Source organism: Scyliorhinus canicula, chromosome 7 (genome assembly GCF_902713615.1).
Source record: "Scyliorhinus canicula chromosome 7, sScyCan1.1, whole genome shotgun sequence".
Lineage (NCBI taxonomy): Eukaryota > Metazoa > Chordata > Chondrichthyes > Carcharhiniformes > Scyliorhinidae > Scyliorhinus > Scyliorhinus canicula.
In genome coordinates, this window is record NC_052152.1 from 86,304,885 (window position 1) to 86,319,803 (window position 14,919).

At 46.8% G+C, this 14,919-nt stretch overlaps 1 protein-coding gene across 3 annotated transcripts in view; it reads left to right on the forward strand.

Annotated features, from left to right (window-relative positions):
- The window catches only part of LOC119969118 (glutamate receptor ionotropic, kainate 1), a 521,043-nt gene extending 506,331 nt beyond the window's left edge, over positions 1 to 14,712 (forward strand). Inside the window, exons 17-18 of one of the 3 annotated variants that reach the window (XM_038802334.1) lie at positions 9,696 to 9,860; positions 13,679 to 13,832. In XM_038802334.1, the coding sequence (XP_038658262.1) occupies positions 9,696 to 9,845 (150 nt within the window). In that variant the 3' untranslated portion in view covers positions 9,846 to 9,860; positions 13,679 to 13,832. Of the gene's footprint in view, positions 1 to 9,695; positions 9,861 to 13,678 lie in introns of all 3 variants that reach the window. The other 2 variants (XM_038802335.1, XM_038802333.1) reach the window with 2 other exon arrangements.
- The last annotated feature ends 207 nt before the right edge of the window (positions 14,713 to 14,919 follow it).

Genomic DNA, 14,919 nt, shown 5'->3' on the forward strand with positions numbered 1-14,919 from the left:
CAGCATGGGTTCGTAAAGGCAGGTCGTGCCTAACTAATTTAGTGGAATTTTTTGAGGACATTACCAGTGCAGTAGATAACGGGGAGCCGATGGATGTGGTATATCTGGATTTCCAGAAAGCCTTTGACAAGGTGCCACACAAAAGGTTGCTGCATAAGATAAAGATGCATGGCATTAAGGGTAAAGTAGTAGCATGGATAGAGGATTGGTTAATTAATAGAAAGCAAAGAGTTGGGATAAATGGGTGTTTCTCTGGTTGGCAATCAGTAGCTAGTGGTGTCCCTCAGGGATCCGTGTTGGGCCCACAATTGTTCACAATTTACATTGATGATTTGGAGTTGGGGACCAAGGGCAATGTGTCCAAGTTTGCAGATGACACTAAGATGAGTGGTAAAGCGAAAAGTGCAGAGGATACTGGAAGTCTGCAGAGGGATTTGGATAGGTTAAGTGAATGGGCTCGGGTCTGGCAGATGGAATACAATGTTGACAAATGTGAGGTTATCCATTTTGGTAGGAATAACAGCAAACGGGATTATTATTTAAACGATAAAATATTAAAGCATGCCGCTGTTCAGAGAGACTTGGGTGTGCTAGTGCATGAGTCACAGAAGGTTGGTTTACAAGTGCAACAGGTGATTAAGAAGGCAAATGGAATTTTGTCCTTCATTGCTAGAGGGATGGAGTTTAAGACTAGGGAGGTTATGTTGCAATTGTATAAGGTGTTAGTGCGGCCACACCTGGAGTATTGTGTTCAGTTTTGGTCTCCTTACTTGAGAAAGGACGTACTGGCGCTGGAGGGTGTGCAGAGGAGATTCACTAGGTTAATCCCAGAGCTGAAGGGGTTGGATTATGAGGAGAGGTTGAGTAGACTGGGACTGTACTCGCTGGAATTTAGAAGGATGAGGTGGGGATCTTATAGAAACATTTAAAATTATGAAGGGAATAGATAGGATAGATGCGGGCAGGTTGTTTCCACTGGCGGGTGACAGCAGAACTAGGGGGCATAGCCTCAAAATAAGGGGAAGTAGATTTAGAACTGAGTTTAGGAGGAACTTCTTCACCCAAAGGGTTGTGAATCTATGGAATTCCTTGCCCAGTGAAGCAGTTGAGGCTCCTTCATTACATGTTTTTAAGGTAAAGATAGATAGTTTTTTGAAGAATAAAGGGATTAAGGGTTATGGTGTTCGGGCCGGAAAGTGGAGCTGAGTCCACAAAAGATCAGCCATGATCTAATTGAATGGCGGAGCAGGCTCGAGGGGCCAGATGGCCTACTCCTGCTCCTAGTTCTTATGTTCTTATGTAGGTGTGAAAGTGATTTTAATAAGAAACAGTCCATACACGTGCCCTGGCCCCTAAAACTCATCTGTGCCCTGCACCCGTGCCAACTTACTCAGTGTTTAATTGTTTGGCCTCACGGGCCCTTTGACTACGCCGAGGTGGTTCCCCAGACGGTACAGCTGAACTGGAGGTGGACTCCTGCGATTCTTGCCCTCTGACTCGGGATCCCTTTGGCGGCCGTTTCCTGGGGTGGCCCGGCCTAGATGGGCCAGGCTGGGACTCAGGCGACTGGAATGGCGAGCTGCCAGCCTGTCCTGCCCGTTGCCCACCAGATGCACCTGGGACGGAAGGGGGGGGGGGGGGGGGGGGGGGAGTCAGAGGTGCCGCTGTGTTCTGTGACCTCCCCTACAGGGGGACCCGGGACGGGCCCCAGCACCTCCTCCTCCCTCGGGGTGCCCGATGGCCCCCGGGCCTCTACATGGGTCGGGGGTGCGAACGGACTGGCCATCCGACACCCCCCTGACACCTGGCGCTGCCAGTCCTGGAGGCCCGTGCTGGTATCAACAAGGGTCTGCGGGTTTGCAGCCATGGAGCTCAGGGAGTTACCCATCCCTGTCTGTAACCGTGCGACGCCGGCCAGCACCTGGGTAATGGCGCCGATGCCCTCAGCGATGGCCTGCTGAGACTGGGCCATGGCCTGCTGAGACTGGGCCACGGCGTTGAGTGCCTCTGCCATCTGCCGCTGGCTCTGGCACATGGCTGCCTGTGATAGGGAAGCCAGGTCCTGGGCCACACACGCCGCCTTCACGGAACACCCCAGGCCTCGCATCCTGCTACCCATGTCTGACACCGTCGCACCCATTGCCTCCACCGCGGACGCCACCCGTGCGGTTTCGGCCTGGGTGGCACGCATGACCGGCACCACTCCCAGCTCCTGGACGCGGGTGCACTCCTCACCTGCGTCTGCAGCTGCTGCAAGCCAGCCATCATCCACTTCCTTCGTCCCAGGTTTGGTGGCTGCTTCGGGTCTATAGGTGGGTGTGGTAACTCCAGGATCCCGGGACCCGTCTGGGCGGCAGATGTTCGCTTGCGCCAGGATGCCCTCCGACATCCCGGCCCCTCTGCTGCTCCTATCTCCACCTGCTGTACCAGTACGGCTGTGTTGTGCGCACCAGTGAGTGTACCAGACGCCTCATCACTAAAGTGCCGAACCGAGGTGAGTGTTTCTGCGATGGTGGAGGGTGTTGGAGACAGTAGTGGCGTAGTGTCATGAGTGTGGCGCTAACAATTGCACTCAAAGACGAGAGACATGTACAATCGAGGCTTTATTGCTGTGTGATGCTATTCCTCCGGCTGCAACTGTAGAATAGAATAGGGTCTGAGTGACTCACACGCATATTTATACACAAGCTCCCTGTGGGTGGAGCTAGCCGGCAGGGGCTTACCGGAGAAACCTGTATTACAGGTACAGCCATACATCCCCCTACTGCAAGTACGCATATCTACAGTGGTTATCACCACAGTGAGCATCGTCCGACTCAGAGTCCATGGTACTCTGGAGTGGCGCCTCATCTCCACCCATCCACTGTGTGTTAGTGTCCTGTATTTCGGTGTCATGTGTGTCGGTGTCATGTGTGTCGGTGTCCTGGGTAGGGCTGTCCTGGGTAGGGCTGTCCTGGGTAGGGCTGTCCTGGGTAGGGCTGTCCTGGGTAGGGCTGTCCTGGGTAGGGCTGTCCTGGGTAGGGCTGTCCTGGGTAGGGCTGTCCTAGGTAGAGCTGTCCTGGGTAGGGCTGTCCTGGGTAGGGCTGTCCTGGGTAGGGGTGGCCTAGGTAGGGCTGTCCTGGGCAGGGCTGTCCTGGGTAGGGCTGTCCTGGGTAGGGCTGTCCTGGGTAGGGCTGTCCTAGGTAGAGCTGTCCTGGGTAGGGCTGTCCTGGGTAGGGCTGTCCTAGGTAGGGCTGTCCTGGCTCGGCTGCGACGGGGGCCTGTGGCTGCTCCCCTCGTCGCTGGGTGTCACACGCCTGCGTCGCCGCACCCGCTCGAGATGGGGGCGTCATCTCCCTGTTGCTCCGGGTCTCTCACTCTCTCGTGGCCGCCCTGAGGCATCCTGCGGGCGTCGCATGCCAGAGGGGCCGGGTCTCTCCCTCTCTCGTGGCCGCTCTGGGACGTCCTGCGGATGTCGCATGCCAGAGGGGCCGGGTCTCTCCCTCTCTCGTGGCTGCTCTGGGACGTCCTGCGGATGTCGCATGCCAGAGGGGCCGGGTCTCTCCCTCTCTCGTGGCTGCTCTGGGACGTCCTGCGGACGTCGCATGTCAGAGGGGCCGGGTCTCTCCCTCTCTCGTGGCCGCTCTGGGACGTCCTGCGGATGTCGCATGCCAGAGGGGCCGGGTCTCTCACTCTCTCGTGGCCGCCCTGAGGCATCCTGCGGGCGTCGCATGCCAGAGGGGCCGGGTCTCTCCCTCTCTCGTGGCCGCTCTGGGACGTCCTGCGGATGTCGCATGCCAGAGGGGCCGGGTCTCTCCCTCTCTCGTGGGCGCTCTGGGACGTCCTGCGGATGTCGCATGCCAGAGGGACCGGGTCTCTCACTCTCTCGTGGCCGCCCTGGGGCCTCCTGCGTGCGTCGCATGCCAGAGGGGCCGGGTCTCTCCCTCTCTCGTGGCCGCTCTGGGACGTCCTGCAGGCGCTCCGCATCCGCGGGGACGGGTGCCTCGACATTTGGTCCTGCAATACACAATACAGCAGCATGGTTAGACACACAGGGGGTGATCAGGGATATGGGGAGGGGGGATATCGGGGACGGGGGATATGAGGGATATGGGGAGGGGGGGGGATATATGGGATATGGAGAGGGGATATATGGGATATGGGGGAGGGGGATATGGGGGAGGGGGGATATACGGGATATGGGGGAGGGGGATATGGGGGAGGGGGGATATATGGGATATAGGGAGGGGGGATATATGGGATATGGGGAGGGGGATATGGGGGATATGGGGGAGGGGGATATATGGGGAGGGGGGAGATATGGGGAGGAGGGATATGGGGGCAGGGGATATGCGGGATATGGGGTAGGGGGATATGGGGGGAGGGGTGTATGGGGGGATATGGGGAGGGGGATATATGGGATATAGGGAGGGGGGATATATGTGATATGGGGAGATATGGGGAGGGGGGATATGGGGAGGGGGTATATATGGGATATGGGGGAGGGGGAATATGGGGAATATATGGGGAGGGGGGATATATGCGATATGGGGAGAGGGGATATGGGGGAGGGGGTATATGGGGAGGGGGATATGGGGGAGGGGGATATGAGGGAGGGGGATATGGGGGAGGGGGGATATGAGGGAGGGGGGATATATGGGATATGGGGGAGGGGGGGTTATGGGGGAGGGGGATATATGGGATATGGGGGAGGGGGGATATGAGGGATATGGGGGAGGGGTGATATGTGGGAATGGGGACGGGCCGTGGATGGCTCACTTGCTGGTGGGCCCCCGACCGCTGCATCGGAAACCTCCCGGTCCTCAGATCCGCCTGCCAGGTCCAGGGCCCTTTTCTCATGAACGGTGAGTGGCCTTTCATAAGCTGGGTTCCCTCCAGTTCTCTCACGCTCCCTGTTGTGTGCGTGCTTCTCCTGTGGGGGGCGGGTGGGTGGCAAGGGTAAAGGGCAACATTGTTCGACAGGTATATGAATGCACGCTAGCGTTTGCGCATATATTGGCAGAGGTGCGCAGCACATTAGGGTTAGTGTTGGGTTAGCGTTAGAGTTGGTTGCACCTGGGGGTGTGCCGCACATCGGGCGGGGTGGGGGGGGCTCACTCTGGCTGCCCTGACGAGGTTGTTCACCTTCTTGTGGCACTGGGTGCCTGTCCTTGGTGTCACAGCCACAGCGCTGACGGCCTCTGCCACCTCCCTCCACAGGCAGCGACTGAGGCATGGGGTGACCCTGTGGCCATGTCCGGGGTACAGAGCCTCCCTCCTCTCCTGTACTGCGTCCAGGAGCGCCTCGATGTCGCGCTCCTGGAACCTTGGGGCTGCGCGGCGGGCGTCCATATTAGCGGGTCTTCCGGGGGGGGTTATGGCCACGTCTTTTGTGTGGTGATGCCGCGCGGCATTGATTATGCTGCGCGGTGTCAGTGACGTGGCGTGTCCACGGCGGGTGATGCCATCGCGAATGGCGTCACGCCGCTGCTTGCCCATTCGGACCCGGAGACTTCGCGACGTTTGGGGGGCCTGACGCCGGAGTGATCCGCGCCGTTTTTGCCGCCGGGTCCCAGCCATCGCGCCGGTAATCGGAGAATCCAGCCCCAGATTTCTGAACTAAGCAAGAGTAAGCACTGTAGGAACTGAAACTAGAAAGTAACCACATAACATGACAAACTAATTGACCTTGCTAAAAGATCTTACAATACAGAATTAAGTGCTGCAAAACATTTTCCGTGCAATCTATTCATCGGGCCAAACCCACGAAAAGAGTTTTCATATCAATGAAGTTGAGGTAAATTAATGTACCTCATAATGATGGTTCAAATTGGCCTCCGATGCCAAATTGGCCTCCGATGCCAAATTGATAGAAAGTAGCTTGGTTTGCAAATACATAGGTAAGTTATGAAGTGGAATAATAGAATAAGAAGTTTAATTTTATAGTACAGTACTTAATATGGTACCTTTATATAAAATGAAGTGATGTTAAATTTTGGGTTAGAAGCAGGATTTTGTAAAGCTAGGCTACTCTAAAATAGTTTCTATTTAGTGAAAGGAAACACGTAAGTTTTGTCAAGCTCACTTTCTGTGAAAAACAGTTGAAAATACTGTTGTTATTTATACATTTTTTTAAAATGTAATCACTTTGTGCCTTTTAAACATTAACCTGTGCACAGGATTTATTTTTACATATTTCCTTTTATAAATGTATGTTAGTTTCAGGACTTGGTTTTCTGTTGGTAGCAATCACTGAAACCTCAATCAGAGGGCAGCAGTGTCAACTACAAATGACAAATGATACTGCAGATTGTGACATATAAATCGACCTAGAATATGAGACAATCCCATTTTTTAAGTGCCAAATGCAGTTAAGCCTATACTCAACATATAGGTTGATTTCCCCCATCCCCCCCTTAATAATTAGGGCGATACTTGTAATCGGAGTCAGTTTCAATTTTACAGCTCAAAGATATATATTCAGGGTTATACCCATCTTATAAGTCAGTGTATGGGATCATGCAAATGATACAGTTGTGATGCCAAGATGATGTGCAAGGATTTAAGACCCATGCCGACTAAAAGCAGCCTGTGCAGACCAGTCGATGAACAAAAATAGGTCCGCCTTCACCAACACTAGCGATTCATATTTTATAGTCAGCATATAAATTGACCCCTGTTTTTTGGAAGGAATTTTTGAACCTCTTAAGGTCGACTTTTTATCCATAGATCTCAGAAGGGCAGGTTAATAGGATGGTGAAAAAGGCATATGGGACACTCACTTTTATCAATAGGGACATATATTACAGAAGTAGGGAGGTCATGATGGAGCTGTATAGACTTTTGGTGAGGCCACATCTGGAGTACTGTGTGCAATTCTCGTCGGCACATTTTAGGAAAAAGGTAATTGCACTGGAGGGGACGCAGAGACGATTCAACAGAATGTTGCCTGGGATGGAACATTTAAGTTGTGAAGAGAGATTGGACTGGCTTGGCTTGTTTTCGCTGGAGCAGAGAAAACTGAGGGGCGACCTGATTGTGATTGAGGTTTACAAGATTACATGGGGAATGGACAGGGTGGATAGAGAGCAGCTGTTCCCCTTAGATGAAAGGTAAGTTACGAGGGGTCACAAGTTCAAAGTGAAGCGTGGGAGGTTTAGGGGGATTTGAGAAACACATTTTTACTCAGAGTGGTGACAGTCTGGGAGGGTTGTAGAGGTGGGATACCTCACATCCTTTAAAAAGTACCTGGATGAATACTGGGCACACCATAGGGGGCAGCAGGGTAGCATGGTGGTTAGCATAAATGCTTCACAGCACCAGGGTCCCAGGTTCGATTCCCGGCTGGGTCACTGTCTGTGTGGAGTCTGCACGTCCTCCCCCTGTGTGCGTGGGTTTCCTCCGGGTGCTCCGGTTTCCTCCCACAGTCCAAAGATGTGCGGGTTAGGTGGATTGGCCATGCTAAATTGCCCGTAGTGTCCTAAAAAAAGTAAGGTTAAGGGGGGGTTGTTGGGTTACGGGTATAGGGTGGATACGTGGGTTTGAGTAGGGTGATCATGGCTCGGCACAACATTGAGGGCTGAAGGGCCTGTTCTGTGCTGTACTGTTCTATGTTCTATAACATTCAAGGCTATGGGCCAAGTGCTGGCAAGTGGGATTAAATGGGCAGGTCAGGGCCTTCCATGCGTTGGTGCAGACTGAAGGGCCTCTTCTCCACTGTAGTATTCTGTGATTCTGTGAACTTACACATTATGATCTACAGTAACAGAACTCTGCTCTTAATAGCATTTGCTTTGATTTTGTTAACATTGTCATGATATTTTTCTTTGAAAATTAGGGAACAGTAGTGTCAGAAGACAAGATTCTCCTCCATATGCATTGTCACAGTTGATGTTTTTCAGCATTTATCTCTGTGAAATGTACATGGCCCTTAAAAGAGATGTTTAAAAGGACTTGAGGTAACCGGTTTAGGGACTTGTCGTGCTGTTACCTACACATTTCATGGAAATGGGTCATTTTTCTACTTTAAAACATACTTTCTAATATATTGCAGTATTTTTATTCGTTTGCCTTGATTCCAGGAAATGAATACTTATATTCTCTCTACCCTTCGCCTCTATCTTTCTTTCTGTCTCCTCTGTCTGTCTCACTCTCACCCTGTCTCGTTCTCTTATTTACAACTCCAACTTTTTCAACAGGCTTAGCAGTTTGGAGTAATGCTTTTCTTTATGATCCAAATATATGCACTAAAATGTCTATGGTCTGCTCCGAATTGCAATTTTGAATGGTGTGGAGAGAAGTGTTCCATGTAACCATCATTTTCTCAACTGACTAAATGAGTAGAATGTTGACTACTTTGCAATCAGCTAGGAATTCTGCCCAATAGAAATATTATGGTTTATTATTATGGCTCATCTTGCAATTCGAGGAACACATTAACTGCAACCGATATGAAATATATTTTTTCAACTTTTATTTTAAAATTTAGATGTTCCCAGGCCAGCTCCCTGGACGAACTTTAATATTGGTAAAGCAAAATGTCCCCAACAGTTAGCAGGGCTTTGCATTCCCCCGATCTGAGGACACTGCGGACTGGCAGTCTAACTCAATGCAGCCAGAAATCAGATTCACCTTTATCAATGTACTGTGGCCCTGTGACTGACTGCAGCATTCTTTAATAGGGAGTCTCAGTATGGAGCTGCATTGGTGACATCAGGCTATCCATGCTGCGAATCACATTAAAGGATTTTCACAGAGCCCTAAACGGGAAACTAAAAGCAGAAAAATAAAATCACTTTTTGTTTACATTGAGCAAGTTAAAAACCACAACTTTACTTTTTAAAAGTTCTTAAATTAATTTTTAAAATTGGCTTAAAAATGTACTAATTAATCATTTAACAGCATTCCACAATCATTTTTTTCAGGACCAATTATTTTCTTCATCAAATATTATTCTCCAGTCCCCCAGCCGTGTGTTTCTTGGCCATGTATCTTCCAGCTGCCTGTCAATGGGATTTCCCATTGTAACCACCCTACGTGGCTGGGAAACGCAAGGGTGGGGTGCCGGCCAGAAAAGTGAATTGTAACAACCAGAGAAATCCGACCCACATTTATCACCAAAACTCAGTTAGCCCTGAGTGAACAAGATGCAACTTTTTAAGGAGTTTTAAACAATGGTGTATGGAAGGGAAAGTTGAAATTCTCATTGATATCAGTGATTGCTAGCTTGGGAGGTCGACAACACAACCTTTGGAGTGTCTGACTGCAACTTGAGGATTCCATGCTCACCTGTGAAAATCTCACATCCTGAACATGAATAATGGCAAACACTGACAGTTCACTGCCAACTCTCACCCTGCCCCAGTAAAACACAGCCTCATTGTTCTACAAGGCCAAATTACTATTCCAAATCCTCTCAGCATCTTCTAAATCTTAATACATCTAAAGTAAACTATTGTGCTTTGTTTCCATTGTGGGTTTTACTTTTAGAATCATAGCTTTGAATAATGCATTCTGGTTGAATTATTTTAAAGTGACATTTCTGCAGTGTTTACCACTAGCATGATCATCTGCTTCAATAAAGTGTGTTCATTTACTTCAGTTTTGAGTTAGTCATTCATACCTTTTTCTCTTGCTGTTTAATTTTCTGTGTTTTGTCATTTCTTTGTGATTCATTGTGATTAAAGGTATTTCTACAATTTTTTATTGCATGCAAGGCCTTTTGTTTCATTAGCGGATCACAATGTAAGCAAACTCATCCATCCTACTCTACATCTGGAACTACCCTTTCCACAGAGCTAGAATGTGGCAAACTAATCCGGGAGGAGAGGCAATTGCGACAACAGTCCTCCATCCACACTGTTTAGACAAAGCAGTGGAAGGTTTGTGCATAACGTACCTACAATCAGTAAGAGGCAATTGTACACATTGTCTTTCAAGGGGAAAAATAAAGGGACATGGTTGACCAAGGAGTTGCACGAAATAAATCAGAATTGATGTTCTTAAAGGGATTACTTTAGCACCCAAATTAAGTCTTCTCAGGTAACTTGCTCCAACCGACAACTTATTTGTGATCAGACATCATTACAATCCTGATTTGTTTTTAGAACATAGGATCCTAACAGTGCAGAAGGAAGCTATTCGGCCCATTGAGTCTGCCTCAATGTTCCTAAAGAGCACCCTATCAAAGCCCACTTCCTTGTGCTATCCCTTTAACCCTGTGCATTGATCATGGCCAATCCACCTAACCTGCACATCTTTAGACTGTGGGAAGAAACCAGAGCACCTGGAGGAAACCCACGCACACATGGGGAGAACAAGAAAACTCCACACCGGTACAATCACCCAAGGTCGGAACCAAAACCAGGTCCCAGGCGCTGTGAGGCAGCAGTGCTAACAACTGTGACACTGTGCTGCAGTTAAAACGGTCACTGTGAATTGGGGTAATTCCATTTTAACCAGAGCCGTCTGCTTAATATATTTCAACTATATATTTTTTTTGCAAACAGGTAGATGGATAGGAAAATATAAATTGTAATTATCAGAGATTCAAAGTGCACACAGTAAGTAACCATTTAGCTCATCATGTCAGAATCATTTACGGCACAGACAGAGACAATTTGGTCCATCCACTCCATCCTAACTCCCTGTAGAATGAACTAGTCAGCCCCACTCTATCCCCACAGCCCTGCAAGTTTATTTCACTCAAGTGCCGATTTTCCAGCCGGTGGGCATGGCCACTATTTCCATATAGTTTCTGCTGATCTTCCACCATAATTACCAAGATTGATGAGGTGATCTCTTGAGGAAATTTCCTGTAAACATGTTTAACAAGTTGCCAGTTTACCCCATGTGCAATAACTAACTGCATGAACCATTTATTCAGTATCAGTACTTTCAACAAGGGTAGGTTTGAAATTGTTTTACTATATGCATTTCACGGTGTTACTAAACTACTTTCATTCTTGCAAGCCTTATTTCAGTTAATGTTATGGGAGTTTGAATTGATGACATTAGTATATATCAATTACACAGTCAATGTTACTTGTTGGCTTGTAGTTATTTTCATAATTCTCTTCCCTTAATCATGGATGATAACGACAATATGTAAGCAGCAGAGTTCAGTTGGAACCCTCAGCAAATATAGCCCTTCAAGAACACAGTGTATCTTTTCCTTACATAAGCCTCTAAATTGACTCAAGCTCAGGATAATCTTTTCTTATTCACTTTTCTGCATTTGTTACCTGTCCAATTCATCTGAATGTCAGTGCAAGAAACAAGAATTTCTGTGCAACATAACAGTTTTCTTTATACTGTGCAGAAAATATAGAGTTGACCAAGTTGATCCAGACAACTGTTCATTGTGTCCAAGATTTTAAATACTGGAAAAATGCACGCACAATGCCAGGAGCAAGGAGACGTCACTCAAAAAGTAATAATATTTTGGAATGAGGGCATGCCATTAATACAGAAAATATCAGTGCAGTGTTCAAGGGATAATTTAATTTTATTCAGAAAGAAGCGAGATTGATCTGGCTTTTAAAGCAGACCAAGCAGGCCAGCAGCACGGTTCGATTCCCGTACCAGCCTCCCTGGACAGGCGCCGGAATGTGGCGACTAGGGGCTTTTCACAGTAACTTCATTGAAGCCTACTCGTGACAATAAGCGATTTTCTGGGGGGGGGGGGGTGAATTGTCCTTCCTGTTCCGAACAATGCTCAAGTTTTTGATTTGTAATTTATTTTAATTTATACCAAGTTCTGGATTTATGGGGAGACATTGTGATCTCCCACTGTACAACACACGTTTCCTCATACAACTTCATACATTATCGAGTTGATGAAAAATAGGCCAGTAACGTTAGCTTTTCATGGCAGATAAGGGCTTCTGTTGCAAGCACTCTCTGATTTTCATTATCTTCAGTTCTGCAGTTACACATGAATGAAAAATAACCAAAGATTTTGAAATATCTCAGTAATAAGTTAGGTACCTTCGCTACAAAAATAGATAGGGCCGAGTTGATGCGATGCCATTTGGTTAGTTCAATTCACCATTAAGAAGAAATGCCAGTTCTTCCCATCTAAACTGGCGGAGGTTAAATAATACCGCACTGTTAATTTGAAATCTACAATTATAATCATGGTTCAAATTCCCTGCAGTTGTAACTTTGCGGAAATAAAAAAAAATTTTTTACTCCAAATATATTCCCAAAGTCACTGGTCTCTGATGGTTTTGTACCTGCTTGAGCAGTCTGACCATGTGATCCAGACACATCTAAGTGTATGTCATCGATCCTATCTGTGATTCTTTTGGCAAACCTGCCACGTTCACCCTGAGAGACATCCATCATCTCACATATATATGGATACCCCGTAGTTATTCTGCAATGTCCCAGTTGTCATGGGCCCCACTTTATTCTTAGTTGGTTCCCTGCTGTTTGGATTTGCCTGCTTATCCAAAGTTATGTTGGCCATTTAAATCTACACTGATACAAATCCTGTGTGCAAAAGAAGAACATAATTGGCGTATTGACGATAAGAAGTTAATGTTTTAAGTAATGTGAGTATCTTAACATTTATTTTAGTAAAAAAGATTATAGTTGAATAAAAATGTATTCACCCACCGCTTGTTGTAATTTCTACTAGCATTGCAATTTAATCTTTTTGTTTAGAGCAATCTAGTATGATTCTCAACCATGTACCAGAATAAATGTTAATTTTTTAAATCTGACGTTCATGGTGGGGGGGGGGGGGGGGTGGGAGGGAGGGGTTGGATTTTCAGCCATCTTGGTGAGATGGATCTTGCCAAAAGAGACCACCGTCAGTATTGCCCAAGCATGTCCACTAGCGCTGTCAAATGTATCAGCTTTCATTTACGTGGAAATACTTTACTGCTGCGCCATCTTATTGTTCCAGGAGCATAGAACAAAATGGGTGGCTAATCAGTACGAGCAAGGCCACTAGGAGAGATTATAAAACAAATGGGGCTGTTCATTACTTCATTCCAAAATTACCTGTTTTGTCTTCACTCTGGGCTACTTCTTCTACACCTGGCAGAGCTTGCTCTGGGTCGTTCCCATAACAAAAACTGCTTCGGTACTGGCTCCATACAATGCAGACTGGGCCCCCCACCAATATTCCCGCTAAGCTACGCACATGTACAGCTATCCAGCAGTCTGGAAAGTGACCTGTAGGCCATGCAACAAAAAAAATGAAAGAGACAGTGCATTGAGAAAATCCGAACATGCATGACAACAACATTTTAAAGGGAACTTTGCCGACCTCCCTACTTCCACTGGATACAAGTAGCCACTTAATTTCATCCAGCAATTCAGAGACTTCTGTCTCTACGTGTCTGGAATGGGGTTTAATATTCTGATTCAGAGGGGTACAAACTAAGCTAAGGCTCACTCCAGTAATACATTGTCATTAATGAATAATATTTCACATGAAATATTAGATTACCGCTCAACCTTCCGTAGCACTGTCGATGGGGAGTTTTTCTGCAGTACCAGGCTGAGGAACACACACATCTGAGCCATCAGTGGTGGTGCCAACTTCACAGGTAGCTTCCATTAAAAACATGGAGAAGGAAATTTATAATCAATGGGTTGACAGGAAGTGTATACAGATAAAATACTTGTAGTATTTTATATACTGATGCCCAGTACAAAGAATTTGTTTCTGCTCTTATTTCCCTAGTGCTTTACATTCAGCACAGTGATCGAGGAACTCCGTATTTCACTCAGGTGTCACAAAAAACTGAGCAAAAATTCCAGAACCAGAAGAAAATATGGGCTGTCAAGCATCCTCATGTGTCATCAAAGGCGAATTATACGAAAAGAGACAATAACATGAAGTTGGCAACTGTACTCTCAGCAGATGCTATCTGCAATCAAATTGTTTACCTCATGGACAAGATTGTGGATTATTGAACTGCCTGACAGGAAACACAACGTTGGGATTGAGAGACACTTTATACTGATTTTTTTTTCTAAATAATCGAATGAAGAAAATGTGGAAAATGTTGTGATCCATCTTTTTTTTTCATTTGCTAAAAGCGGGGTTGTCGCTGATAATGCCATATAAAATGACACGGCAACCGAGAGCTTAGTTTCATGCTAGTACCTCAGCGCTAGAAGCCATTGTAGGAGATTTCCTCTTGGTGCTTTAATGTTCAATTACAAGAGTTTACTGAAGTATAAATAGTTAAACATAATAAAGATCACCACATTTTTCTCTTATCTAATCACCACCACCCCATTACAGCTCCTGCAGACTGTTGATGAAACAAGGTTTAACAATTTGAAATTATACAATTTCCTGATGAGCTGACTCCACTTGTTCGGTCACTCTTCTACAAAATCTAGGAGCCACAGATCCTAGTTCTGCATCATGATGTTTGCTCAGTGCAATGTCCTCTTCTTTTTCACCCCAAGCAGAACGGTGTGAAAGTTCTCTGCCTTGGCCCCGGGATGTATGTCACCTCACAGATGGTTCCAGTGGTACATTGGAATTTACTTCATTTTGGGAACATGTAAACAATGTACAAGCAAAATTATTCACTTGCTCAGCTACTCTGCTTAGTTAATGTTCCTTAAGTTCAGCTGCATAAGAGTTCAGACGGATTAGGAATGACCGGTTTTGAATTTTGGCGTTTCTGCCATTTAAGTCTTGATTTAATCTGTTTTTACTTGTTTCCTGAATAAAAACAAAACACACAATGGCTTTTCAAACTGGTTGTGCTGTCTCCATATTTTTTTCAAGAGTGAACTCAGGTTCTTAGAATAATATAACAAATGAGGAGGCCATTTTGTTAAACGATGGCCAGTATTGGGAAGCCCGAATCATTTACAGGTTCAAATCTTAGGAGCTGGTCAACTGTGGGCACCAAATAGACAATCTACAGCAATTTTCCAATAGTAGGAGAATAGGAAATCAGC